Here is a 27,601-nt window from a genome sequence, read left to right as displayed (position 1 = left end):
ACAATAATTGTTCATTCGAACAATTCGAACAATTTGAACCGCTGAGAAGAAGAAAAAGAAGAAGAAGACAATTTCATCGTTTCAATTGTTCTATTATTTTGTTTTTGTTTTCTTTAGTCTGATCTTGACGAACTTCTGAACGAAGCCAAGAACTCCGAAGAAAAAGCGAAGAAGGCAATGGTAGATGCCGCCCGATTGGCTGACGAACTTAGAGCCGAACAAGATCACGCTCAAACCCAAGAGAAACTTCGCAAGGCTTTGGAGACGCAAATCAAGGAACTCCAAGTTCGTCTTGACGAGGCTGAAGCTAACGCATTGAAGGGTGGCAAGAAGGCCATACAGAAATTGGAACAACGCGTACGCGAATTGGAGAACGAACTTGATGGCGAACAAAGGAGACACGCTGATGCTCAAAAGAACCTTCGCAAATCCGAACGACGCATCAAGGAACTTAGCTTCCAGGTATGTTTTATTAGTTTTATCAATTTGCGCAAAATCAAATGGATGAAAAAAGAGATTTCGTATATAAATTCATAGATTTTCTACGCGATATCAATTTGATCGGCAAACTTTTCGAGGCATCCTGTATATTATAAGCTGTATACGATAATTAATCCGATGAATTCGTAATGTGATTTGTCGTTGTTGGTTAACAAAAGTACTTTATGGGGTTTTTTTCTTTTGTTTTTCGTTTCGTTTAGGCCGACGAGGATCGTAAGAATCACGAACGCATGCAAGACCTAGTTGACAAGCTTCAGCAGAAGATCAAGACGTACAAGAGGCAGATCGAGGAGGCCGAAGAAATTGCCGCATTGAATCTTGCCAAGTTCCGCAAGGCTCAGCAAGAGCTCGAGGAAGCCGAAGAGAGAGCCGACTTGGCTGAACAAGCTATCACCAAATTCCGCACTAAAGGTCGCGGTGGAAGTGCTGCACGCGGATTGAGCCCAGCGGTAAGCGCAATTTAAATCGTTTTTTTTTTTTATTTTTTCATTTCTTCCTAATTTCCTATAATTCAATTTTCCCTATTTCCCCCGACCGAACTTCACGATACCGAAAAACACGCGACTGCATTTCTCGTGAGATCTTTTAGATTGGCAAATCAAAAAAAAAACAAAAAGAATCCGAAATAAACGAACGAACAAAGAAAGAAAGAAAGAAAAGAATAATCCCCACTCCCTTCCCCTTCTCTTATCCATAGACCAGGGGTACTCAACCTTTTTACTTCGCGGAGAACAATAGGCGTATTTTAAAGCGGGGAAATTGTTTGGGCGTAATGACAAGTGGCCGACAAATGGATTCTAACGATTACAAATGATGATGATGATCATCATCATAATGATGAAGAAAATAAATAACAATATGAAAAATCCGTTAAATATTAAAACGTACCAGGAGGAGGAGGAGGAGGAGGAGGAGGCTGCTGCATTTGATGATTATTTGTTGGGCCACTTGCAGCGTCCCGCATTTTGCCGCAGGTTGAGTATGACCGTCATAGAAACACCCAGCCCCGCCCCCCCCGCCGCCCTTTTACCGTCGGTTGTTCTTAGGTTTCCCCCCTCATTCTACAAAATGTTTTAAAACTCTTAAAACGATCATTATCTGATAGAAACGAAAAATATATATCTTTAATTCTGTGTCCCTGTATAGCCGCAACAGAAGGCCCGCAAGGCGCCTTCCGCGATGGAGTAAAAACACTGCGTTGCTGGTCCATGTAAGTCCAGTTGTGAACAAGATGGAAAAAGATCACTTTTTTTTTTTCTCACCAATAAACAAATAATGGGAGAAAAGAATACAACGAGATTTAAACGTTTATAAATGTTTATTTTCTTTTTCTTCTTTTTCTTTTTCTTTTTTTTTCTTTTTTTTTTCTTCTTTGATTTTATACGTCAAACATTAAACGCACAACTAGACCAAAACTAGAATTTAATATCCAAAAAAGTACGAATTTTTACTAGACCCCTCCACCCCCGTACCCTCACCCCCCCAACAAACATCATCATTTTTCGTTGTGATGTTCCCAATCGTAATTCTCTTGTTGTTCTAGAGATATAACATTCACTATCGGCAAATAGCTATTAGATTTCTTCGTTATTAACTTCGTTATTAATTCATCCTTCCTGACTCATCTTATTTTTTGGTTTTTTTCATGACATTATAATAATAATAATAATAATAATAATAATAATGTCATAAATGTTTTTTGAAGGTGTAGAATAAAAAAGAGGAAAGAATTTTTTCATTTTTCGTTTTTTTTTTTTTTTTTTAATTAGAAACGATGCTAAAACAGAAACAAACAAACAAAAACATTTGAGGTTATGTTCATGATTTTTCCAAGTTTTTCTTTTCCAATATGTCCGTGTTCATAGTCTTAGTAACACATAATAATAATAATAATAATAATAATAATAATAATAATAATAATAATAGTAATAATAATAATAATAATAATAATAATTGTTAAATAATACATAGTTGTTATATTGATGTATTATGGAAAAAGGAGATTAGGACCATCCTCCTTTGTGATATAAGATTTGAATTGAATTTGAATTGAATTATCTTCTTCTTTTTTGTTTTTTTTTTATTCTTTCTGTGTCTTCGTTGAGTGGTCTGTCTCTCATAGCTATAGCATTAATTATAATTAATTAATTAATTAATTGTAATGAAGTTGGAAAGGTGATATAACTCAACTGCACAAAAAAACGTGCCATAACTGAGGTGACCGTAAAAAATATTATTTTTACAAGTACAGTATTGGTTTTTGATCATTACTCCTGATTAATTTGTTAAATATAATTAAGTAAACTTAAAGAAATAATAAAAAACAAAAATATGAAAATAAATATATTGTACATAAATAAAGAAGATACATATCTAATTCGCAATACAATGTTCAAACATCAAAATTAAAAGTTCTATAAAAGAACATTATTTATACTATATTGTGAACATTATAATTGTTTTATCTGAACCCATACGAAAGATAATTTATTATTGAACAATGTAAAGGAAAAAAAGAAAAAGTTAACGTGAAAGAATCTTTTGTGTATAAGAAAAAACAAAAATAAATCCTCGTATAAAAGCTGCAAACAAACAAACAAAAAAACAAAAGAAAAAAGAAAACCAAATGGTCACCTTAGCCATGAAATATCCCTTTCCTTAGAAATAGTTTTATTCGTATGAAAAAAAATAAAATGAAAATAATAAAATAATATAAAAACAAACAAACAAACAAACAAAAATATGCAAAGAAAGACTTGTGATATAAATAAAAAAAAGAAAAAACAAAAGAAACAAGATTCGTCAATTGTTTTTCAATTGTTCATTTTCATTGTGATAATATATGTGTGCGTATACAGATTTTTCACTTCAAATTGACCCTTTTCCTACCCCCCCTCTCCCTCGGCCCCCTAAAATTTTCAAATGCATTCTGATTCGTATGATCCGCAATGAAAGAAAAAGGGTTCAACGATTTAACCAAAAAAAAGAAGATTCATTTGAAGTGGAAAATCTTGATAATCTTTTATCTGTATTATTATATCAATAATAATAATAATAATAATTAATTGTTGTTTTATTTTTTTACAGCCACACCGACCTGCGTTCAAGCCCCAGTTCGATGGTTCCGCATTCCCACCACGCTTCGACCTACAGCCCGATGGTGATTTGTAAAGATCGATGAAGAATTAATTAACCCAAGAAAACAAACAAACAAACAAACAACAACAACAACAACAAAAACAACAACAATTAAATCGTCCATATACAAATTTTTATCGCAAAACTCAACGAAAAGAGAGAAAAACACAAAATGATGATCGAGTACGTGAGAACAATTTATTTACCATGATTAATTAAATTTATTATTATGATTAATTAAATTAAGAAAAAAGATCATAATAAAAAATTTATTATGATTATTTATGATTAATTAAATGGCATCGTCGTTTTATTCAAATTAATATATAATCAAATAATTTATTTGATTCATTAATAATAATAATAATAATAGATTTCTATTAGAATCTATTATCGTTATTTTCAATATATGCCCTTGCGCAATATTTCTAATCAAATCATCGTTGGAAGATAAATTTAACGATAATTGTTAGTTCAAATAAAATTCAATTTTCAAAAAAAAAAAAAATAGATTAAAAAGAAAACACGACACCGTTGAATTGAAGAAAACAAGCTCGGGGTTAGGGGGAGGAGGGGGGGTTAGGCAGAGAAAAAGAAGAAATCAATCGGAAATTATCATTTGGGATATAATCATGCTCGAGAAACACTTTTAAAAAAGAACAAAATATAAGAAGAATAAATTATAGAAATAAATATATAAAAAAAAAAGAAAAAAGAAGATCTACACTTACTTCGAGCTGTGAGGGTCGAGGAAGGGAAAGTATGAGAATGAGTGAGAGAGAGAGAGAGAGAGAGAGATAAATGACGCGTGAAAGTGTGGGAGAGAAAGGGAAACAAAAGAAAAATAAAAAGAAAAAATAAAGGAACTTCACGAGCATAAAACAAATGAGCGGCGAGAAGAGACCCAACGAGAGATATTTCTGTTATATTTAAATTACACTTAAATACATATTTACATATACATATAAATACGTACGTGCATATTTACATAGAACACTTCCAACCGCATGCATCTTATGCTATGTCAAAAAAAAAAGAAAAAATAAACACATATCTCTTAAATGTACCAACCAAAGCAACGAAAGAAACAAAATCCCCATGAGAAAGTCACGAAAAAAAAAACAATCAATAAAGATTTCTAAAATGGATGTCGAGGATAACGAGAATATAAAACTAAAAATTCTATATATATATATATATGATAAATTATATAAAAATATGAATATATATTATATATTATATATAAATTAAAAAGAAAAAAAAAATAATAATATATATATATATACACTCGAAAACGACGAAACGATTATACTCGATAAAGCGATAATAAATAATTGATATTAATCGCAAAATGGAAGATACGCACGCCTATATCGATCGATGCTTGATTACAAAAAACAAAAAAAAAAAGAAAAGGAAAAAAAATGAAGAAGAAATCAAGTTTTAAAATATTATCTCATTGCACCGATCATCCCGGACGATTATCCTATCTCCTATAAACTTAATTGTAATTTATAAAGAGAGACCGAAGTATGTATTTATTAAAGTAAATAAGCAATAAATAAAGTTAAGAAAAAAAAAATAAAAAGGTTCTTCTTTTCTGTCCTTGACAATTGTATTGATATTAGTATATAAGTTTTATCTATAATATATAAAGGGAATTTATTTATTTTTTTTTTTTGTTTTCATAGTCCATTGTATTTACAGACAAACATTTTCGAACGGGAGGATCGTTTTTTGTTTTTTTTTTTTGGCGGGAATTTGTCTAATAATCTACGATTACAAATAACCAATCGAAATTTCGTCAATATCCGTCGATAAATTACCGACAGTAACTTTGGATGAAATTTTCGTCAAATTGTCAACGATGTTTTTATTAAATTTGAAAGAAAATTAATGCTACAGATGTTATCTGTGATTAATTCTAGGTTCAGTACGAGCCAATTGTTTGAATTGTCCTTTCCAAAGTTCCCATTGAGTCCATTTGTCAGTATTTATACCAAATTCTTCACAAGTTTGTAGAAATGCCGGCATGGCTAAATTTAAATAAGAATGATCGACTGTCGGTAAGAGATGATGTAAACCGTGTGAACCAAAATTAGTTAAAACCAATATAGAACTATCGTCGATAATTTCGCGATCTCTAACGGCATCCAATTCGAATAGACCCCAATCCAAATTTTTTCTGAAATTAAAATAAATCTCAAATTGTAACGTAAGAAAGATTAAACAAAAAAAAAATGAACAAAGAAAAGGAAAAATAATTTATAATAAAAATTAAATAAAAAAATAAATACAAACCGACAAATATCCCCGTCGTGAAATATATTCGGATGATGGTGAGCAGCATTAAGTCCGATAAAATTGAATAGAATGCTACTTATCGAAATGATTATTATCCAAGTTTTAATAGCGATTAATATATTTGGCGCAAAAAATGACATAACAATTGGAAGAAAGAATGGTACTGTATCTCTGAATTCAAGAGTTTTGTATTCCCATATTACCGAATAATACCTTAACAAAGAAAAAACAAATGATAACAATTAGAAAAGTTAGGTTATGATTAAATATATTTGAATTACCTTTTAATTCCTTGCAAAAGGAACGACAAAGTGTAAGCTATTGGAGTGTAAATATATCCTAAACATATTTTCAACGCATTCTTGCTTTTATTCGGTAACCAATTGAGTAAAGGTTCAAAAACATAAATCTCATAATCCCAAATGGTGTTTGGATAAAGATGATGACTCATGGCGTGCGTGATTCGCCAATCTTTAGATGACATCAAACTAATATCAAAATAATACATACGAAAATTATCTCTCATATGAAAATAATTATGACCTATGATTGTAGTCCATGCGAGAAATGCGCCTAAAAATATAATTTTAAATTCTATAAAAATAATTTTACAAAAATTTTACACATACACAGACAAAAGTTGTATATATTAAATTATGCATTCCTGATGTACAGGATGTTTCAGGTTTTTTTTTTTGTTTTTTTTTGACCACGTCTTTGGGAGCTCATTTTACAAATTGAAATGAGGAAAAAAGTGTCTCGAAATATTTCATGAGTCACGTATTTGAAATTAATCGGTACGATTGTTACTTCAATTAGAACAGGTCAATGGTTTCAAGAAAATGATGCATCAAAATATTAAGAATTTTTTCCAATGAAGTAATACGTTGATACTCGTTACGTATACGAGTTTAACGATGAAAACTTTAGAATAATTATAAAAGAATATCCGTCGTAAATAATTTATACCATAATTATAATAATAAACAAATTTCTAAAGAAAACTGTGTACGTTAGTTTTTTCCTTATTTCAATTTGTACGAAATAAAATTTAATTGGAAAAAAAGAGAAAAAAACGTGAAACAACCTTGAAACACGTAAAAACGTAATTTATTGTTTTACCAGCAAGAATCGTCACGATGAATTTCCATGATGATTGAAAATAGACAGAAGCCAAGCATAATGAAACTGTAATAGTAAAGAAAGTATCAGCAATGAGATTAGAATTCAACGAGGGTCGATGAAAATCAACATTTTTGAGAGCCTCCAATGCACGTTTCTTAAAAGTACGATAAGAACCATTAGGTTCAAAGGTTAATGGTATTGTTCTGGGTACCGTTGCATCACGAATATAAAATTTGGGTAAAATTCTTTCTGCCTTATCGGTGAGATGATGAGCCTACAAATAAATAATTATTATTATTCTATCTCGATTGATCTGCCGTAAAAAAAAAAAAAGAAACAGAAAACTGCGATGCACGTTAAATGAAGTTCGAAACGAAATTTGTTTATATTATTAATGTACCAAATTGATTTAATTATTATAAAAACATTGAAAAAAAACAACAAATAAGATATTTAATTTGATAATAATTTATAATCGTTAATTTATTTGAATATTATTCATTTTAACAATTATTTGTACAAAATGAAATATTCACGTACAGAATCGAAACATGATCGTTCACTCAGTCGGTAAGCGAGTACAATTGCTACATAAATCGAATGGAATTGAACAGCATGTTTTATTTTACCTAAATGATATTACAATTTACAGTAGAATTTTATCACTAATAAAATACGAAAAATTAAATAAATAACGTAAGAAAAATATTATAAGACATGTATATATATCATCCTATAAAGAGTTTCGCAATGATTACATTTTTAGCTTCTTCTTTGACTGTCCGATAAATATTTATCTTTTTCTTTGTTTTACAATTCTCACAAATTTAAATGTTATTCCTATTCCTAAACTTATGAATTAGAGATCGCAAAATAAAAACTGATAAGATAATGATAACTGATAATGATAACTGATAAGATAAATAAAAACTGATCCAATTTTTAGTAATTAATTAAACTTATACGAAGATAAAATTTGGAGGTTATGTTCTCGAAATTGGCTTGCAAATAATTATTCATATTTTAATATAATTAATATTGTTAAAGTTATAATATTAATATGAGAGAAAGAGACAAATCTCATTTCGAGTTTACACGTAACGTGAGTCGCAGTCTCACTTGTAAATTACGAATTGAAAAGGAAAGAAAAAAAAAAAAAGAAAAAAAGGAAAAAAATGAAAGCTTACCTCGAAAGCTTCAGTAATATCGGTACCTTTGGTAAGATTAATCCACTCCGCACCACCGGGATGTGATTTAGCAAAATTTTGTAAATCGTATAAACCATTTCTTATTCTCCAAAGTCCTTCGGCACCGTCTTGCTTAATTCTACCTTTTAAAAATCCATAAGGTGTCTTCATCATTTCATCTCGTGCCAATGGATAAACCATACCAGGTATAGAACTTTTCAACTTCGGTTGTTTAGACATTTTCTTTTTTTTTCCTTTATCAATATTTAACGCAGACAAATTAATGCCAAATTCGTATTTTCAAGTTTAATAATAATTCAAGATAGTTTAATTGATTTTTTAATTTATGATTGTTTAATTGATTGTTTAATTCTCTTAAAAAGAGAAAAAGAAAGAAAGAAAGGAATAAGAATTAAAAAAAAAATACAATTTCAAATATACGATCGAAGATACGTTTGTTCACTGAATTCTAACATCACTGATTATTACTCGTGGTATCGAATAAACTGAACTGTTTTTATAAGAAGAACTTGTCAACAAGAGAACGGAGAAATAATTATGTGATAATAAATAAGACATATCTTAAACCGAGAATAAATTATCTCTCTTATTTATTTTTATTACTAATATCTTTGCTAAAGGAAAAGATAAAAAAACAAAAAAAAAAGAAGAAGAAGATGAAAAGCAACGACGATAAATACACAAACTTGCACTTTAATCTTTAATTATCTTAAATGAATTATTTATAATGACGCACAATTGAAATCTGCGCAATATGTGTTTCAAAATGGAAACGCATAAAATTTCCGTAATTTGCAATATTATGCACTTTTAAATAATAAACAAAACATCGTTGAGAGTTGGATGCATGTAATGGTGAGCAAAACTTTTTTTTAAGGGCCATTTTTTTTATGAGATATCAATGTCATAGGTTTTTTTTTTCTTTCCTAATTTTTTTTCTCCTGGATTCTGATAAGGAATCAAATTCTGCAATTAATAAAACATTATCATTATTATGTAGTATGATATATAATTTGCACAAATAAAAAGATAATATTAATTAACAAAGTTTAATTTCATTTAAAGTAAATAAATTCGTAATAAAAGTAATATATGATTTTCCTGTTTGCAATTACATATTATAAAAGTTTATATTATAAACATTTATCTCGAATTTTATTTAAAAACAAATGTGTGCGTGTGTGTGTGTGTGCGTGTCTGTGTGAAATAATAGAAATATCTTTTGTTCGTTTATTTCGAACATACATTTGATACGTTTATTTTCTAATCGGATACGATTAGAACTATCATATCTTATTATAAATATTAAATAGATAATCTAGGATTCTCTATAATGTAGGAAATAATTCAACTTTTTTATTAATCGAGTCGTAAAACCCGTTACAACTTTACAACGAATGCCAATTATTGGTGGCATACCAGTGATGCTCGATATTTTTTTTTATTTTTCAATAATATTTGCAACTTTTAATTACGTTTACCGTGGCAGTGTAAAAAAACAACACTCGAATACATCGTTCACGCGTGGTTTTTTATGGACGACCCTTATAAGGGTCGCTAGTAACACGAGAAAGGTTTAAGAATATTTTATTATAAATATTTATGATATATTTTATGATTAAATATATAATATATATATATATATATAGATTTTAAATAGAATTAAAAGTTAAATTTGTGAAAAAAACTTTGTACAAGAATCTAAAATCTAATTTGATAGGACGATAAAACGTGAATGATTACAATTTTATGAGAGAAAAGAAGGAAGAAATAACATCGAAACTATAAATAATCCGAGTTTTTCGGGAATACAGTTGACACCAGCACCGTGCTGCTGCTGATGCAATTCGCTGTCTTTTTGCATTCTCGGAACGAGATCGTTCGTATCCACGAACGACATCCCAGAATTATTATTTGGATTCATCATTGAATTATCATAATCTTTAGAACAAACTGTATCAACAATCAGATCTTCCGTTGACCCAAACAAAATCCTGTAATTGTAATCGTTCGGATCCAAATGAGAATACATGAATATGTGTAAACGATCGGATAAAACCCAAATGTTTCCGTTACGATCAACCTAAAAATTAAAATAGTAAATTAACATTTTTATCATATATATATATATCAATAATACCGTATTATATATCAACAAAATTATATATAATTATGTAGGATTCGTGAAAAAAATTGTGCCGTTGAACCGACTGGAGAGCACCGGGATTCGAACCCGGATTTTCCACTTACGAGTGATTCTCTTTACTCATTGAGCTATCCAGTGCCTATCATACAATTTTATTACGAACGCCTACTTAAGTATTTGACATGAAGACGCTTGTCTCACAATTATCTTTATATTATTATATATATCAATAATACTATATTATATATAAACAAAATTATCTCGTTATAGAATTTTCATTACTTTCAGATCATTGGGGAATATCATAGTAACGTTGTCGGCGTAAACGACACCCTGTTCTCGTAAATGAAACATTTTGTTAGGTCTCCAACAAGCAATAGCATTGAAATTGGTTAATGCATAAAACATGACACCTGTTTTAGGATCGATAAAACTGACACTGCTCTGACCGTTCGATCCGCGCGAACCGATCGGTTGAAATTCATGAAAACTTTCTGAAAAATAAAAAAATATTTCTAAATTAAATAAACATTATAATTTGATTGTCATTAAATTAAACCTTTTCGTTACGATATATATTCGTAGAATATTTCCATTCGTATACGAACGTATCATTGCAGATGTTAAACGCAACAATGACACAATTTTAATGACCCTTTATATAGTTCGATAGTAACAAAAAGGTTTATAACATTCTACACGTAAATATGTTTATTATACCAGGTGTATTAACACGTTCGGGATCTCTTAGAAGTTTGGTGCTAACTGAAAACTCCATTGTACTGGATAACGGATGAAAATAAAGTGTACTGTATCCATCTTGAGTGGATTCCAATGCCATACCAAATATTCCATCTGTCCATACGAATGATATATCGGATATGTTGAAACTACCACCCTGTTTTAATTATTAATAATAATGTTAATAATAATAATATTATTAATCCTAATAATAATAATAATAATAATAATAATAATAATAATAATAATAATAATGAAATTTACTTTAGGATCAGGATGGAAGAAGTGATGTTTAACCAGCCATGATTTATCAAGTTTCCAAGAATAAACGACTAATCCTGGTGCACCAAGGTCACCGAGATAACCATAAGCATCCTCGCAATTGTAATCTTCTACCGCGATATTTGCGAAGAAAGAATCGGCAGTTCTTTGATCGCTGGGTATAACAAATTTTCTCAACAATTTGTCATCATTCAAATCATAAATAACAAGGGTTGGTGGTACTCTTTGTTCTGGATTTCCCATAATATCCACCAATCCCGTGTCGAGAACCCAAAGTCTCGAACAACGATCTACCCTTAATCGAAAGGGTGATACCAATTCTGGTATCCCACCCCCATTTCCAAATTCGTGAGCTTCCCACGATGGGTAGGCTGTAAATGGTGGTGATTCTCGAGTATCTGTGAGAAATATTATTTCATTCGTTATTTTAATCTAAAGTATCTCTCATCTGTGATTTTTTATTCAATAATTTATTTATTTATTTATTTATTTATTTATTTATTTATTCGTCGAATAATATAATACAAATATGTCCACTGCAAATCCATCTTTCCTTTCTGCAAATCAAATTCCAATAGTTTTTCTAAACAAATTTTTATTTTGCATGAATACATTATTTCAGAAATATTCATTAGTTATGTAATTGAAACGGAATTCTGTTTTTACATTAGAGATAAGATAAAGAAGTATGTAAAGTTAAGTAACAAAAATTAGATTACGTTAGTAAAATATTTAATCCGAGATTTTGCAAAGTTTTCTACGTAATACTTTATAAAAAAAAAAAGATTTAATATTTTTAATGACTTCTTCTACGTGATAGTCAGTAAAATAGATCGTGATCAATGATCTTCGACTCGTCTTTCTCTTACGAAATACATTTTCCTATTATCTATTGTATATATACTCCATCGGTAAAAGCGTTTTTAGGTTACGTAACTGCATGCCCCGCATAATATACTTCCTTATTATCACAAACATAGTATATACGTTCGAATTCTTGTGACTCGCCATTTTATAAGTGTGAGTTAGGTTTGTTTATGAATATCAGTGGTTCTCAAATTATAATTCACATTAATCTTACACGAATAAAAATGTTAATAACAGTGCGTATTTTTGAAAAAATCATTTGAATACCACTGACGTCAAGATAATGGCGCGTAAATTTAAATTCTCCTACTACTAACCTCTAAATAAAATATGAATAATATTTATATATATATATATATATTTAATATAAATTCGTACCATTAAGATTGATGTAATTCAAACTAGCAGCAACTCCTCGTTTCCATCTTGGTACAGTCACAAAAATCCTGTTATCAGAAATATCCAAACCCAATGGAAGATTATCTTCCCGATTATAATCCGGAAATAATTTCTGTACGTCGTCGTTCGGCCAATCATATTCGATCTCTTTCCATTGATAGGCTACCCGTAGATCACCGATAGCATTGATTGGTTGAAACATCAATCGATCACAAGAGAAGAAAAAAATGAGCAGGATGGTGATTGGTCGAAAATTCTGCATTGTGAATACTGTCGACTAATCAGAATAACGAATAATTGTTAGCGTTATATGGTGTAATATTTCATTGGTTAACCTCTTTTCTTCATTTCTCATTCGTAAACGTACTTAAACTGATACTCTCTGTCTCTTTTTGCTACAAATAATGCGACTAATTAGTATTAGGTTTTTACGGTCAAACGTGGGTTTAATTGCGTATGCATGTTATAACGTGTCATAATGCAAGTTAAAAGCTTCTCCCGACAATAAATAATATTTCAATTTTTAAACACATTATTCAATTATTTATGTCATTTTTAAATTACACACATATAATTGAATCGTTTATTTGAAAAATGGCGCGACTGACTTTTTCAATCAAAATCAAATCCGATGATAAGAAATTAATTACATTTTAACGAGACTCATTCGTTTTAAACAAATTTTTAATAGATATGTTTAAAAAAAAAAAAAAAAACTCAAAATATATTGCAAATTTGTTGTTTTATTCCTAATTTCTTTATCTTTATATATGTATAGCTGATTTTAATTATAGGAATGACGAAGACGAGAGAGAACGTTCTCACAAGATCACTTCATAAAATATTTATCGAGTTTAAAAAAAAAAAGGAAAAAAAAAGAAAAGTAAAGAAAAGGAAAGGGAAAAAAAACAGAAAACAAAAAAGGGAAAAGAAGTTACGTGATAACAATTAAACGAGTATATTATTCTCGTAACTTCATTTGCATACCTGATCATATCTTTTTATTCATCTAAAATCTCCGATCCCACGACATATGCAAGAAGATGGATATAGGAAAATTATCTGGAAGATTGTGAAAGGAAAAAAAATGGAAAGTTTAAATCTCGCGAACCGAAGCGCGGGAAAATACAGATCTTACGAATAGCGAATCTTTCGTAATGCATTCGTTACGATTTCAACGCTGGGAAAATAAAATAAATTACAGATAATAAATACAACTAACATAAGCATATACACGTACTATTTTGTTTGTTTAAAACTGTCTCATAAATACAATGACTCGTAGGAATATTCGTACATATAATTATTGTAAATTTAAAACAATTGATAACCGCGCGTGTATAATTCAAACTTTCCAAATTTCTCTATTGTAGGATTATTTTATTCTCAAATTTAATTGTTTGAATTTAATTGCATTTAAAATATTTTCAGATTGTTGGATAAAATATTATTTGATATAAATGATAAGAATAATGTTATTATAAAAGTATTGCGATCTATACGTGAAATATAATCAAAATGCAACGATTATTTTTTTCTAAGTAATACTTCGTTGACACATTATTTTTTGTTATTGTTTTTAAATAAGAATTGAAAAACACTTGCATAACAAACAGATATCAATTGTCACAAATTTACAATATCGATATGAATATACTCTTATGACTGACTGTATATAATAATTATATATTATATTTGTTAACAAATTATTGCAAATATAATTATTACTATATAAAACAACAACAACAACAACAAATATAATAATATAAATAATTATATAAAAATTATATTACAATCATTGTTACCATAATTGATTATACATTATTTTTGAAAATATAATAATATCAGTGAATGTATAAAAATGATGTTACAATCAATTGCTAATATAATTTATTATAGTATTACTTTTAATATCAAACACGTATAATTCATTTATATTTTATATACAACGGTAAAAAAAAGAAAAAGTACATATATATATATATAAGAATTAAAACCAAAAAAAATACAAAAAGAAAAAAAGAAACTAATCAATAAATAAACTATGTGTAAAACTATAAAAAACAAAAGGGAACTCGCTCGAAACTTTTACCGATCGTTAAATTCCCCATTACCCCCTCGTATCCCCAATATCCCCATTACCTACTTCTTATTATTATTAAATACGTATGATCAATAGTTCGCGTGACGAATTATATTTGAAATTAAATGAAATAATTTGTTTACCTTTCTCAAGTAGTTCGGTTAAAAATGATTCATCAATGATGTAAGATAAATATAAACAAAAGAAATTGATCAGAGATGTGTTAACACAGCACTTGTACACTCACGACTGACCCGTCGACTCTAAATGAAACTAAGCGAAGTTAGGCTAACCGCAAAGTTGTAGTAGGGATCCTATAAGTTCGCAGAAGGACGTTTATATTTCTTTTTCCTTGTTCACGTTATACTCTTCTATTAATCAAGGCTACCCGAAATCTATTAATGAGGAAATTTATTCAATAATCATCTCGTTCTCGTATTTCTATTCGTTTCATTTTAATCAATGTATATCTAAAATATGTTTCAAGTATTATAAACGGTGGAATGTGATAAAATATGTAATTTATACAGTTATTTTAATTATGTTTCTTTTTTGTTACGTATGTTGAATAACGATAAAGTATGTAAGGTATGCTAAAATGTGTTACATGTTCGTACCGAGTATACTAAAATATTTCAATATATATGTTTGATATATAGAATATAGATACATTGATTAAATTATATTCAATTATTATTAATAATTTTTCAACCGATTACAAATATTTATTTTATATTATTTTTTATTATATTATTTTATTATATTATTTTATATTATATTTTATTTTATATATATGAGAAAAATAAAATATCAAGAGACAAAAAATAATTCTCTTCGGTTAACATAAGAGAATCTAACTATTATCCCATGACTCTCCCATCTTGACATTTTGTAAATGTTATACACGTCGCAAGACGAGTCCAATCCTTAAAAAAAAAAAAACCCTTGTCCTATATTCTACGAGTGTCTTCACTTGAAACTTTTCCGTTGGAGATCAATAATTGTTATCGATTCGACTCAAACGATCAAGTTGATTTCTAATTACAGAGTTGAATTTGTTTTCTTTATAATATATATTGATATATATATAACGTTTTACTTTTGAAATAATATTCTTTATTCGATTAGATAGTATTTAGTTCGATTGTACTATAATTCCGATCGTATGTCTTCTTGTTACTACCTGTTGACTCGTATTATACATTTTCGAGGTCGATCGGCCAAGCTTTCACTTTCTTCATGTTCTCTGTTATTTTACCTTCTCTTATCTTAATCGGGCCACGACCAAGAGAAATAAGTAAAATACTAGTATAATATATTCTTCCTGTATCTTGTTTTTTTAACTATATACGTGTTTCTAAATACATTCATGCATATAATTATTATTTTACAATGTCATTCGTAGGAAGTTACGAACTGTAAAAATATTTTTTTTCTTCTTTTTTTTTTATCTATTTTTATTCACGACTAATTAAAAGTTAATTGACTTTTTTAGTTTTGTATTATTATTTAATAGTTTGAGAATTTTTTTATATTCGTAATTCGAACGAGTGTGACAACCATTTTGAAATTTTGAAATATTTTTTCGAAAATTATCGACCGTTGTTTTTATCTCTCTCGGTAGACGAGATTTCTGTTTTATCGACACTTTATTACTCTATCGGTAAATTATCGATATTCGTACGCGCATGCGCATTATACACAATTGTGATTTTTTTTTTCTAACCTTTAGTTATGTTTGGATTATTGCATTACAAATGCACGTGCCAATGAAACATTTCTAGGATTTTTAATAAGTTAATCAATAAAATCAAAAGATATAATGGCATTGAATAAAAAGAAAACGATATTAGCTGACAAGATAAGTAGTCTTATTAATGCAGCACCTACTAATATAATATCGGACGACGAAAATGAGGAAACAAAAGCTAAAGTAGTAGAACGTTACGAGGAAAGTGATGATTCCGATGATGCTACAAGACAATCAAAAATTCGTAAACAAAATGTACAGCTTTTGGATGAATTTGACAAAAGGTATTTATCATAGAATTTGATCATTTCTAATTTAATTATTTAATATAATCCATAGAGAGAAAAAGAGAAAGAGAAAGAAAGGTGAAGAATTTGTAAATAAAATTTTATATACTCGTAGGTATGAAGGTAAAAAAGTATCGAGAAAAGATGTATACAAAGATCATGAAAGTAACAGTGACGATGAGGAACCTGATGCCATGGAAGATGAATCCGCAGATGAAACGAATGATCGGATTGATGTCGACAACGATGACGAAGATGGTGATTTAAGTGACGAAGACAAAGAAGAAGAACTTACCGAAGAATCTAAAGACGAAGATGAAGATGAAGATGAAGATGATGATGAATACGAAGAAGAAGAAGAAGGCGTAGATAAGGACAATCCGCTTTACAGAGAAAGAGATGACGATGCAAACTTTAAAACAATGTCGGCTATTAATGTCAAGGAAGAAATGGAAAAAGGACAATGCATTAAAAATCAATTAAGGATTTGGGAAAGCCTATTGGAAATGAGAATAAAATTACAACAGTGTCTTGCGGAGAGTAATCAAATGCCGCAATACGATACGCATAAAAGTTATAGAAGGGACGCAGATTTTATGAAAAGAACGAACGAAGCTAAATCCAAGTTAACTTTGCTCTTGGACAATATGTTAAATTTACAAAAAACTTTATTGAAACAGTTTCCAGAAACTAAATCCATAAATGGAAGTAAAAAGGTAGACGAGGAAGAACAGAACGATAAGGACGATTCAATGGACGAAGAAATTCCTTCCGACACCGAAGATGAAGGTGAAGAAAAAGAAGCGGAGGTCAGCGATAAAAATGTTGACAGTTCGAACGAAAGTAACACGAAAGAGAATAACGCTCTCAAGAGGAAATCTAAATTTGTGGAGTACGAGAAGATATTGAATAAAAGACACAAGTCTTACGTTAATTACAGAAACTCTGTAATAAGTAAATGGGACGAAAAAACCAGAATGGCAACGACTCAGTTAAAAAAAGGTACTAGTCATACTACGATAGAACGAATAGATTTTGCTTTAAGCGACAAAGTTAAATTACTTAAGATGACGCAGTTGAAACGTTCCGAGTACGATGTAATTGGTAAATCTGTTCCTGTGTCGAACGACGAGAATAAGAGAGTTGAAGAATACGATCCAGAAATTTTTGACGATGATGACTTTTACGGTCAACTTCTTAAAGATTTGATAGAATGTAAATCGTCTGATATCGAACCTGAACAACTTCAAAAGTATCGTATTGATCTAATAGATAAAAAGGAAAGAGAGAGGAGGAAAATGAAGAAGGATAGGAAAGTAGATACTAGAGCTAGTAAAGGTAGAAAAGTACGATACAATGTTCACAATAAATTAGTCAATTATATGGCTCCAATTACAGTGTATGATACTTGGACCGATGTTTCTAAAAATGAACTTTACAATTCTTTATTCGGCAAAATAAAACCTGTTGAAACGATACAACATTAATTATCAGATTATATATAAATATATCGTAGGATGTAGATTCATCCATTCTAAATAAAGTAGGCATTCGTGAGGAACCTTAATGAAGGGCCTTTGGTAGTTCAAAAATAAAAACGGGGTAAAAAACAAAAGACCCGGAAGGTTCGAATCCCAGTAGTCAAAAATAAATCCAATTGGTCCATTTTTTGTCACGAATCCTTACAATATCATAAAAAGAGATTATTTGTAATATTATCATCTTATTTGCATATGCATGCATGTATCAAAACAATTACCTCCGTATCACCATTACAATTATAAGACTTCCACATAGATTAAATTGGATTAAATTATATTATATATTATATACAGAATGTCCCAAAAATCTATTTACCAAATTGAACAATTAGAAATCTATTATCTGTCATAATCTTCACGTGTACAAGCTTACATCAAGGTTGTGAGTTTTAGGACACTCTGTATACTGTATTATATTATATAATATATAACACAATTTGTATGATTAAATGAATACCTGTATAATTATTGAATATTATATATTTTGTATGTATTAACAATGAACATGAACGAATAAATGTTTAACATAAATACAAATTCAAAATGTGTATTTTTAAAAAGGTTCGCCATCTATCTGCGATTTTCTATGCCATAAAAACTTTAAACACGAAATTAACCCTTTTCGTTACGAACGCCGGCTATAGTCGGCATCAATGCGACTACCCGTGTATACGAGTGCCGATTATAATCGGCGTGAAGATTCTACTTTACCTGTAAAACAAGAGGAAAATAAAGAGAGAGAGAGAGAGAGAAGACTGTGAAGAGTGTTTATCAACCTGAAAAAAAGAAGCAGATTAATTATATTTAATATGATTTGAAATTGTCTGGAAAAGTTTGATATTTCATCCCAAAGAAATGTAAAAATATCAAAGATGTTTCATAACTATAGAGTTAGTAACCAAACCCAAAAAACAAGAGAAAAATAAAAAGAAAGAAAAAGAGAGAGATAGAATACTGTGAAGAGGGTTTATCAACCTCAAAAAAGAAACAGAAAAAAGGTGAAAAACAAACCAGATTAATTATATTTAATATGATTTGAAATTGTCTGGAAAAGTTTGATACTTCATCCCAAAGAAATGTAAAAATATCAAAGATGTTTCATAATTGTAGAGTTAGTAACCAAACCCAAAAAAAAAAATAAAAAGAGAAAGAGAGATAGAAGACTGCGAAGAGTGTTTATCAACCTGAAAAAAAGAAGCAGATTAATTATATTTAATATGATTAGAAATTGTCTGGAAAAGTTTGATACTTTGTCCAAAAGAAATATAAAAATATCAAAGATCTTTCATAATATTTAAATATATATATATGTACATAATTCATATTTAAATATGTATAATAATAAATATTACTATTTATAAATAAATTAATTATATCTATACATATTATTATATTTATATAATTAAATTACCAATTTTATATAATAATAATATAATTATATATTTAAATTATTAATTATAATTAATTAATTTATATTAAATAATTAAATAAAAGTAATAAATATATATAAAATATTTAAATATATATATATATATATAATAAATAATTAATTAATATATTAATAATCATATAAGTAAACTATTTAATTAATACATATATTATAATGTTGGTAATAGATTTATAAATTTTGAAATAATAATTTAATTCTATATTGTAATAAATTATTAATATGATATAATTGTAGTTAGTAACCAAACCCAGAAAAAAAAAAGAAAAGAAGAGAGAGAAAGAGATAGAAGACTGCGAAGAGTGTTTATCAACCTGAAAAAAAGAAGCAGATTAATTATATTTAATATGATTTGAAATTGTCTGGAAAAGTTTGATACTTTGTCCAAAAGAAATGTAAAAATAATGAAGATGTTTCATAATTCTAGCAGCTAACGGGCAAGCGCAAAAAAGAGAAAAAGAAAGCATGCATGCAAGAAAGAAAGAGAGAGAGAAAGAGAAGACTTTGAAGAGCATGTGCGAAGCTATCAGTCGGCAGTCGCGATTTGACACTTGACCCTTGACGTTGACCCGTACGATTTGCGGCACAAGTCGTGATCTCGGTAGATCTAGGAAAGCATTATTATTATTATTATTATCATTCCCACTTCTTCTCAATCTTCATCTTATTAGTTAGTCCGTCTTTTAAACTCGTCGTCTTATGTTAGCAGTTTGTCGTCGTAATTTTAATCGTCGATTGTCTCCTCAAAAAATTTATGTTAGAACTTCTCATGTTAGAATATCATCCCCCGCGTAAAGAAAAAAAGTAATAGAGAACGATACCGAATAATAATATTCAAATTAAATTAACGATACGGTTTAAATCATCCTATTAAAAAAATAAAACGTTTCTTTTTTTTCTTTTTCCTTTTTTTTTTTTGGTTTAACCCCGGACGACAGAGATTAAAAATAAAGTTATTGAAATAGAAAAAAAAGAGAATACGAAAAACGAGTGATTGGAAACATGTATCTCAAGGTCGAAAGGATAATACTTTACATGAGGAAATTTCTTAAAATGGACGTTAACATTTTTTAAAAGAGAAATGCTTGTTTTTTTTCTTTTTTTTCGTCCCCATTAAATTAACTGTTTTTTTTTCTTTTTTCGTTATAACATCGTTGTTATTGTTTATTCAAAGAAGATAAATTTAATTTATCTTATGTGTATATATGTATGTATGTATGTATGTATGTACGTATATGTAGGATCGATTATGTTATGATATCCAGAAGACACATCTTTTTTAAGAAATTGATAAACCGGTAAGTAAATTTACTTGCTTCCATTTTTGCTTTTTCCTTTAATTATCGTCTCTCTCTCTCTTTCTCATCAAAATAATAATAATAATAATAATAATAATAGTAATTATTATATATACACGTACACACACACACACACACACACAACAATATGTGTTTTTTAATTATTTATTAAAATTAATATACGATTGAGAAAGAGAGAGAGATAAATGTTCTTGTTTGTTTGTTTTATTTTGTTTTTAGTGTGACTCGATCGATAAAAATGATCTGATGCAGTTTTACGAAAAAAAAAATGATATACGCGCGAAGTCCACATAATACAGACACATACACACACATACACATACACAAACCATGTAACTTTTCTTTTTCTATTATTGTCAGCTTCGACAGTCTTATCCTTAACGAGACGAGTATACTAACAAGGCCGATGGAAAAGTAAGATAACCTTTTCCCTCGAATAATATTCATTCAATTAGTTTTAATGTGTGTGTGTGTGTTTTTTATCATATATATATATATATCGATCCGATTTATGGATCCTTCGAAAGTTTCTATCACATCTTCACTTTTTATTTCTTATCCAGTCGTAATTCAAATAACGTTTAAAAACAAAACATTTCATTATTCGTAAATAAATATTCGTAAACAATTATATTACGCCAGTTTAATCTTAATCCTAATGGGGATTAGATACATTTTCAATTTCTAAATCAATCATCATGGATATAAAACAATTTTCTTTAACAAATTGTTTAATAATTATTGATACATTGTTTTTTATAGTATTAAAAGTAGTCGTCGTTGTTGTTGTTGTTATTGTTTGATCGATTTAATAAAAAAAAACAGGGGGAAAACACGTATAGATAGAAAATATTTTCCATTTTGTTTTTGTTACCTTTTTTTTTTTTTTTTCGTTTTCATCTCATTGTGAAATTGCAAGACAGGTGGATGTTTTTGTTTCGAGGGAAAAAGAAAAAAAAAAGAAATCGATTAAGGAGCGATTGTCTCTCATGCGTCCAATCGAGACAATAAAAACATTCGATTAACGTTTCCTAGCATAACAGGGATCTTATCGAAAGTTCTATCTGTGTTTACGCGCTCGCGTGCGCGCTTATTGTGTGTGTGTGTGTGTGTGTGTGTGATTCCGTTATTATTAAATACTAGGCACTAATAATTTCACACTTGTATACTCGATTATTTATAGATTATCAGAGAAAAAATTTAATAAATATATATATATATATATATATATATATATATACATAAACGTAGATAAGAAATTAGCACGCATGTTTTAGCATGATTGACACATGCATGAAAAAAATCAACTAAAAGATATCCGAGCTATATTGAGAGAATCTGGCACTTTGAACCAACTTTTTTCGTATTTGATACCACATCCGTTTACTATTTGCCACGAATAACACATTGAATTATTATTTATTAACGTAATCTTTATTACTCCTCTCTCTCTCTCTCTCTCTCTTTCTCTCTCTCTCTTTCTCTCTCTCTTTCTCTTTTCTTCTCTAATTAAATCTAACTAATTAAATAAATGAACTAATATAATCAATAAATAATAATTATTATATTCGATGAAATATTTTTCGAAGTATTTTGTATTACGATAATAATACTCGTTGTTATATAATATATTAGGATTAAATCAAAAATTCGTGCGAATTTGTTTTTCTTTTTTCTTTTTTTTTTTTTGGTTTTTTTCTAATTAATATTTCCAAAATAAATTATAGAAAAAAAAATATCGATCGATCGTGGAATTTGTAAAACAATTTTATATTTAATATAAATGTATTAATTATTTATTAATATTAATATACTTAACCCTTTCGTTAGCAGCAACCCATATAGGGATCGTACCATATCAATTGACCACAATTAACCCCATTGAACCTCATTAAGGTGTCATAACATTTGACTTTTTTTACTTACATACGAATGAATTTGAATAAAATTCTATAACTAAAAAGGGTTAAGTATAATAATATTATTATAATTATAATTATCTTCTCTCGAAATGTTAAGTTAACTCGATAATATTGTTGTTGATTTGTAAAAGCACAGTGAGAAAAATGAATGATACCAGTTCAGAAAGGGCGAATACAACAATGAATTCTAGCGAAGAATTCGAATTATCGATAGACATGAAATTCAACGAGGGTCATATGATCAGCATCATTACCTACAGCGTACTAATGGGAATTTCAGCAATCGGAAATATCAGCGTACTTCTTTTGATCATGCGTCGTCGTCGGTCAACTAAATCAAGGATTTACACGATGCTAATGCATTTAGCTATTGCCGATCTTCTCGTAAGCGCATCTCATCTTTCTTTTCTTTTCTTTTCTTTGCTTTCTCTCTCTTTCTCTCCCTCTCTTACTTTCCCTTTTTTTCTCATTTAACCTTCAAATTTGACAATATTTTTAAAGGAATACTTTGATTTTCTTCATCTGTAATCCAAATTTGACACAATTTCTAAATGAAACCTTTTTTATTTTCTCTTCATTTGTTTTATCTCTCTTTCTTTCTTTTAGATTTCTTCAAATTTAATTAAATTTCTAAAGGAACGTTCTTTCATTTTCTTCGCTTATACTTCCTTTCTCTTATCTTTTTTCAATTCAAAAAATAAAGCTTCCATTTTCTTTCTTTCTTTTTCTTATTTTTTTTAACCTCAAAAATAAAAGCTTCCATTTTCTTTCTTTCTTTTTCTCATCTTTTTTAACCTCAAAAAAAGCTTCCATTTTCTTTCTTTCTTTTTCTTATTTTTTTTAACCTCAAAAATAAAAGCTTCCATTTTCTTCATTAATTTCTTCTCATTCTTTTCCATATCTTTCTTAACCTCAAAAAAATGGCTTCCATTTTCTTCATTTATTTCTTCTCATTCTTTTCCATATCTTTCTTAACCTCAAAACAATGGCTTCCATTTTCTTCATTAATTTCTTCTCTCTCTCTCTCTCTCTTTCTTTCTCTTATCTTCTTCAAATGCAAAAAAGAAAAAGACTTTTATTTTCTTCTTCGTTTACATTATTTCTCATTTCATATTAATCGTTTTAATGTACTTCAAAATGTAAAAAGAAAGTTTCTCTTTTCTTTTTTTTCTCCATTCTCCCTCCCCCTTCCCCCTTCTCTCTCTCTAGCCTTTTCTCTCTTTCTCTCTCTCTTTTTCTCTCTATCTCTGGCTAGGTAACATTCCTGATGATGCCCTTGGAAATTGGTTGGTCGATAACCGTGTCGTGGAAAGCTGGCGATGCCATGTGTAGGATTATGGCTTTTTTCCGGGTATTTGGACTCTATCTTTCTTCATTTATTTTAGTCTGCATTAGTATGGACAGGTAATTATAATAATATTTTAATTATTATTAAGATTAAATTACGTCCAAAAATTACATATTATTACTACAATTATTATTAACTCGTCCAATAAGTTTGTGCAATTCTTTTTTCTTTTCTTTTTTTTTTTGTTTAACATAAATAAACGGCAAAATTTACACGAACCTATTGGACACCGCTTTTAAATATATATTTTTCAAAATAATGAATACAAAAAAAAGAAAACAACTTGAACGAAATTATTCAGATATCATCCAACGATCAAAACTTTTCAATTATTCCACTTACAACAGATTTTCTAAACACAATTATTAGATTGTCCAATAAGTTCATGCGATTTTCTTCTTTTTTTCCCCCCATGGCAACAATTGCACGATCTTATTGTTCGAACCTTAAGATATAAAAAAAAAAAAAAACAAAGAAATAAAAAAAAGTAATTAATAAAAACGTGAACGAAATTATTCAGATATTATGCAGTGATCAAACCACTTCAATTATTGCACGTAGACAGACGTGGAAAAATTATGCTAACTATAGCGTGGTTGGGTTCGATACTTTGTTCAATACCACAGGTAAATTAAGTAATTAATCTTATAATTATATTATACAGGTGTAAATTTTGAAATTGGTCGTGAAAATTACGTTGAGAAGACCTGTATTAATCCTTTGAGTGCGTGCCAAATGATTTTTTTCTGCTAATGTGAATTATATTGATATAAATAAAAGTAGGAAACAAGAATCTCGAGGTAAGAATGATCGAAAACATAAGATAAGGACGCATATATGCGTCCGCAGCACTCAAAGGATTGAATAAAATGGCAAAAAAAAAAACAAAAAAGACAATCGAAGATCTCTCGTCATATTGTTAAGATGTTATTTATAAATATAAATTACGTACGTTGTATTTGTCACAGATGATGATATTTCATTTGGAAACTCATCCAAATATTACATGGTATTCTCAATGCATTACGTTTAATGCATTCCCAACTTACACGCACGAGCTTACATATTCATTCTTCGGAATGGTTATGATGTATTGGGTTCCATTAATAGTGATTATTTATACGTATACTAAAATATTGTTGGAAATTTGTAAACGTTCTAAGGAAAGCGTCGAAGGTATGATTAAAATCATTTCAAAAATTCGTCAATTTAATTAATTAATTCATTAATTTATTATTAAAGAGAAAAACTTGAGAATAAATTTAATTTATACAACAGAGGCTGGTAGAAAGAAATAAAAGAAAAAAGGGTTTTGATATTTTATGTTCTTAATAATAATAATTAATTAATTAATACTTCAATTGTGTGTTTGATTAACGTGGATCCTAAAATCAACCCTTTTTATTCGATGTTAATTAATTTTCATTATTTATATCGTAAACGAATTTGTTTACAAATGTATTCAATCTGTATGCGGGAATTTTTGTTAGAAATACGTTAGTTTAAAATCCTTTGTCCTAGAACAAACGAGTGAGACTCGTAAATAAGAAATTTGGGCAAGAAACAATAAGCACGAGCCTGACTCGTGGTAAGAAATTTAGGCCCAAATTAATAAGCACGAACCTGACTCGTGGTACTTCGTTCGAACATAAACGAACATGAAATAAAACGAAACATAAATGACACGAGTCGGACTCGTGTTTTAATTATTCTAAATATTATCTTATCTTTTTAATTACGCGTGTAATTCTTCGTTACGTTCATATTTTTAGGTTAGAATTTCCTAAAAGAATAAAATAATCCTTAATGACTAACATGTCGATAAAAACAAAATCTAATATCGATGATAGTAGTTTCTTGTTTATCGTGACAAAGATTTAAGATTAATTTATTACGAAAATAAACAAAAAAAATTACTATTAGATGACCGAGTATGAAAAAAATGTCCGATTTCGTATTGAAAGTAATCAAAGTATACGAACGGTGTATAAGTGAAAAATAATAATTAATTTGCATCTATAAAGGATTGATTTTTTAATGAAGGATCTTGTTAAATTAATTATTCATTTTGTTCATTTATAATTACTAATTTTTTGTTTAAAATGTCAGACCCCTTTACTTTGTTTTCTCCTATTTCTTTTTTTTCTTTTTTTTTACTTTCTCGTCACGTCATCGTGTATATGGTAAAAATGATAATACAATTAAACAAAAAACCAAACGAAAAGGATTATATTGCAGACAGGATACGCCGTTCGTCCTTGGTATTTCTAAGCCGTGCTAAAATACGCACGTTGAAAATGACCATAATCATAGTTGCCGTTTTTTTCATCTGCTGGACTCCGTACTACGTGATGAGTTTATGGTAATTTGTTTTTATTTCAATTTAGTCGAAGATTAACTCGTCAACTACTTCTTCTTCTTTCGTTTCTTTTGCTTTTTTTTTTTAAACTACGATTATTTTTATATTTAACAAAGCTCTCACACGCTAACTCTGCCAATTAGTATTGCGTTTTCTACGAATTAAGTTACGTGTGTGTATGTGTGTATGTGTCTGTGTGTGTGTATTTGTGTGTGTGATTATAATGATATAATATTTTGTATTCCTAGGTATTGGATTGACAGAACGTCTGCAAGGAACGTTGATCAAAGAGTACAAAAGGCATTATTTTTATTCGCTTGCACGAATTCCTGCATGAATCCTATCGTTTATGGTGTTTTTAATATTAGGGATAGGAAAAAGGTTAGTTTACAACTATTAATAAATCAATAAATAATTATAATGAAAATATTCATGGGGTTTACATGAAGAGAACAACAACGACAATAATACAATACAATCAAATTTTTTTGTGTTTTCTGATCATAGGGAACAACATCCATAACGAATAATCCTGCTAAAGGACGAGGAATATCTCACGAACAATCGAAAGATAATTGCATACCAAATACGAAAGATCGAGTAGTTGATCTTCAATTGAAACCCATAACTGGTAGTTCTTTTCACTTGACTGATAAATAACAGTCAGAATTTTCAGTATTTTATTTATTCAAAAATATACAAGGTGTCTCTGAACAAGAATGAAATGTTTTCTAATCGAATCAATTTGTCAATGTATTCTCTAAGGACAAATTTGCGAACAAAAATATTATGCGAAACGTATCGTTCGTTTAAAATTATTAATGAAGAAGAAGA

General features: G+C 28.8%; 5 protein-coding genes across 15 annotated transcripts in view; 3 read left to right on the top strand and 2 right to left on the bottom strand.

The window, feature by feature from the left end:
- The window catches only part of LOC122514769 (myosin heavy chain, muscle), a 46,335-nt gene extending 42,636 nt beyond the window's left edge, over nucleotides 1–3,699 (top strand). For 8 of the 9 annotated variants that reach the window (XM_043631799.1, XM_043631802.1, XM_043631801.1 and 5 more), the window contains exons 24-26: nucleotides 118–462; nucleotides 702–950; nucleotides 3,589–3,699. In XM_043631799.1, coding sequence (XP_043487734.1) covers nucleotides 118–462; nucleotides 702–950; nucleotides 3,589–3,672 — 678 coding nt within the window. In that variant the 3' untranslated portion in view covers nucleotides 3,673–3,699. Of the gene's footprint in view, nucleotides 1–117; nucleotides 463–701; nucleotides 951–1,647; nucleotides 1,712–3,588 lie in introns of all 9 variants that reach the window. The other variant, XM_043631804.1, reaches the window with a different exon arrangement.
- Nucleotides 3,700–5,291: 1,592 nt separating this feature from the next.
- Nucleotides 5,292–8,585, bottom strand: LOC122514768 (cytochrome b5-related protein). Of its 2 annotated transcripts, none has more exons than XM_043631795.1 (5): nucleotides 8,256–8,585; nucleotides 7,066–7,342; nucleotides 6,225–6,516; nucleotides 5,941–6,156; nucleotides 5,292–5,824 (listed from the first exon to the last, which is right to left on the bottom strand). In XM_043631795.1, the coding sequence occupies exons 1-5, from the start codon at nucleotides 8,493–8,495 to the stop codon at nucleotides 5,548–5,550; spliced, it is 1,302 nt and encodes a 433-aa protein (XP_043487730.1). In that variant the 5' UTR covers nucleotides 8,496–8,585; the 3' UTR covers nucleotides 5,292–5,547. The 2 variants fall into 2 exon arrangements, with proteins under 2 accessions (XP_043487730.1, XP_043487731.1); XM_043631796.1 differs by having other exon boundaries at nucleotides 8,282–8,413.
- Nucleotides 8,586–9,978: 1,393 nt separating this feature from the next.
- Nucleotides 9,979–15,025, bottom strand: LOC122514798 (protein yellow-like). Its single transcript, XM_043631852.1, has 6 exons — nucleotides 14,938–15,025; nucleotides 12,691–12,988; nucleotides 11,428–11,843; nucleotides 11,143–11,320; nucleotides 10,705–10,916; nucleotides 9,979–10,359 (listed from the first exon to the last, which is right to left on the bottom strand). Exons 2-6 carry the CDS (start codon nucleotides 12,971–12,973, stop codon nucleotides 10,024–10,026), a joined length of 1,425 nt encoding a protein of 474 aa, XP_043487787.1. The 5' UTR covers nucleotides 12,974–12,988; nucleotides 14,938–15,025; the 3' UTR covers nucleotides 9,979–10,023.
- A 1,505-nt stretch (nucleotides 15,026–16,530) lies between these two features.
- Nucleotides 16,531–18,909, top strand: LOC122515019 (protein AATF). Its single transcript, XM_043632154.1, has 2 exons — nucleotides 16,531–16,828; nucleotides 16,947–18,909. The coding sequence occupies exons 1-2, from the start codon at nucleotides 16,617–16,619 to the stop codon at nucleotides 18,316–18,318; spliced, it is 1,584 nt and encodes a 527-aa protein (XP_043488089.1). The 5' UTR covers nucleotides 16,531–16,616; the 3' UTR covers nucleotides 18,319–18,909.
- A 2,078-nt stretch (nucleotides 18,910–20,987) lies between these two features.
- LOC122515021 (gonadotropin-releasing hormone receptor) lies at nucleotides 20,988–27,601 on the top strand. Of its 2 annotated transcripts, none has more exons than XM_043632156.1 (8): nucleotides 20,988–21,117; nucleotides 23,197–23,444; nucleotides 24,316–24,464; nucleotides 24,929–25,034; nucleotides 25,377–25,584; nucleotides 26,647–26,770; nucleotides 27,016–27,148; nucleotides 27,275–27,601. In XM_043632156.1, the coding sequence occupies exons 2-8, from the start codon at nucleotides 23,205–23,207 to the stop codon at nucleotides 27,425–27,427; spliced, it is 1,113 nt and encodes a 370-aa protein (XP_043488091.1). In that variant the 5' UTR covers nucleotides 20,988–21,117; nucleotides 23,197–23,204; the 3' UTR covers nucleotides 27,428–27,601. The 2 variants fall into 2 exon arrangements, with proteins under 2 accessions (XP_043488091.1, XP_043488090.1); XM_043632155.1 differs by having other exon boundaries at nucleotides 23,192–23,444.

The sequence above is a fragment of the Polistes fuscatus genome, unplaced genomic scaffold (assembly GCF_010416935.1).
Source record: "Polistes fuscatus isolate 324 unplaced genomic scaffold, CU_Pfus_HIC Scaffold16, whole genome shotgun sequence".
In the NCBI taxonomy this organism is placed as follows: Eukaryota; Metazoa; Arthropoda; class Insecta; order Hymenoptera; family Vespidae; genus Polistes; species Polistes fuscatus.
This window is presented reverse-complemented; position numbering and strand designations above follow the sequence as displayed.

Excerpts from the sequence above, each read along its gene's own strand:
- LOC122514768 (XM_043631795.1), bottom strand. The coding sequence starts at position 8,495 with ATGTCTAAACAACCGAAGTTGAAAAGTTCTATACCTGGTATGGTTTAT. Across the intron at positions 7,343-8,255 it reads ATATTACTGAAGCTTTCGAG|GCTCATCATCTCACCGATAA; the intron begins GTAAGCTTTCAT and ends ATTTATTTGTAG. Across the intron at positions 6,157-6,224 it reads CTTTTGCAAGGAATTAAAAG|GTATTATTCGGTAATATGGG; the intron begins GTAATTCAAATA and ends TTCTTTGTTAAG.
- LOC122514798 (XM_043631852.1), bottom strand. The coding sequence starts at position 12,973 with ATGCAGAATTTTCGACCAATCACCATCCTGCTCATTTTTTTCTTCTCT. Across the intron at positions 11,321-11,427 it reads TCTTCCATCCTGATCCTAAA|GGTGGTAGTTTCAACATATC; the intron begins GTAAATTTCATT and ends TAATTAAAACAG. Across the intron at positions 10,360-10,704 it reads TATTCCCCAATGATCTGAAA|GTTGATCGTAACGGAAACAT; the intron begins GTAATGAAAATT and ends TTTAATTTTTAG.
- LOC122515019 (XM_043632154.1), top strand. The coding sequence starts at position 16,617 with ATGGCATTGAATAAAAAGAAAACGATATTAGCTGACAAGATAAGTAGT. Across the intron at positions 16,829-16,946 it reads TTGGATGAATTTGACAAAAG|GTATGAAGGTAAAAAAGTAT; the intron begins GTATTTATCATA and ends ATATACTCGTAG.
- LOC122515021 (XM_043632155.1), top strand. The coding sequence starts at position 21,029 with ATGTATGTATGTATGTATGTACGTATATGTAGGATCGATTATGTTATG. Across the intron at positions 25,035-25,376 it reads TACTTTGTTCAATACCACAG|ATGATGATATTTCATTTGGA; the intron begins GTAAATTAAGTA and ends TATTTGTCACAG. Across the intron at positions 26,771-27,015 it reads TACTACGTGATGAGTTTATG|GTATTGGATTGACAGAACGT; the intron begins GTAATTTGTTTT and ends TTGTATTCCTAG.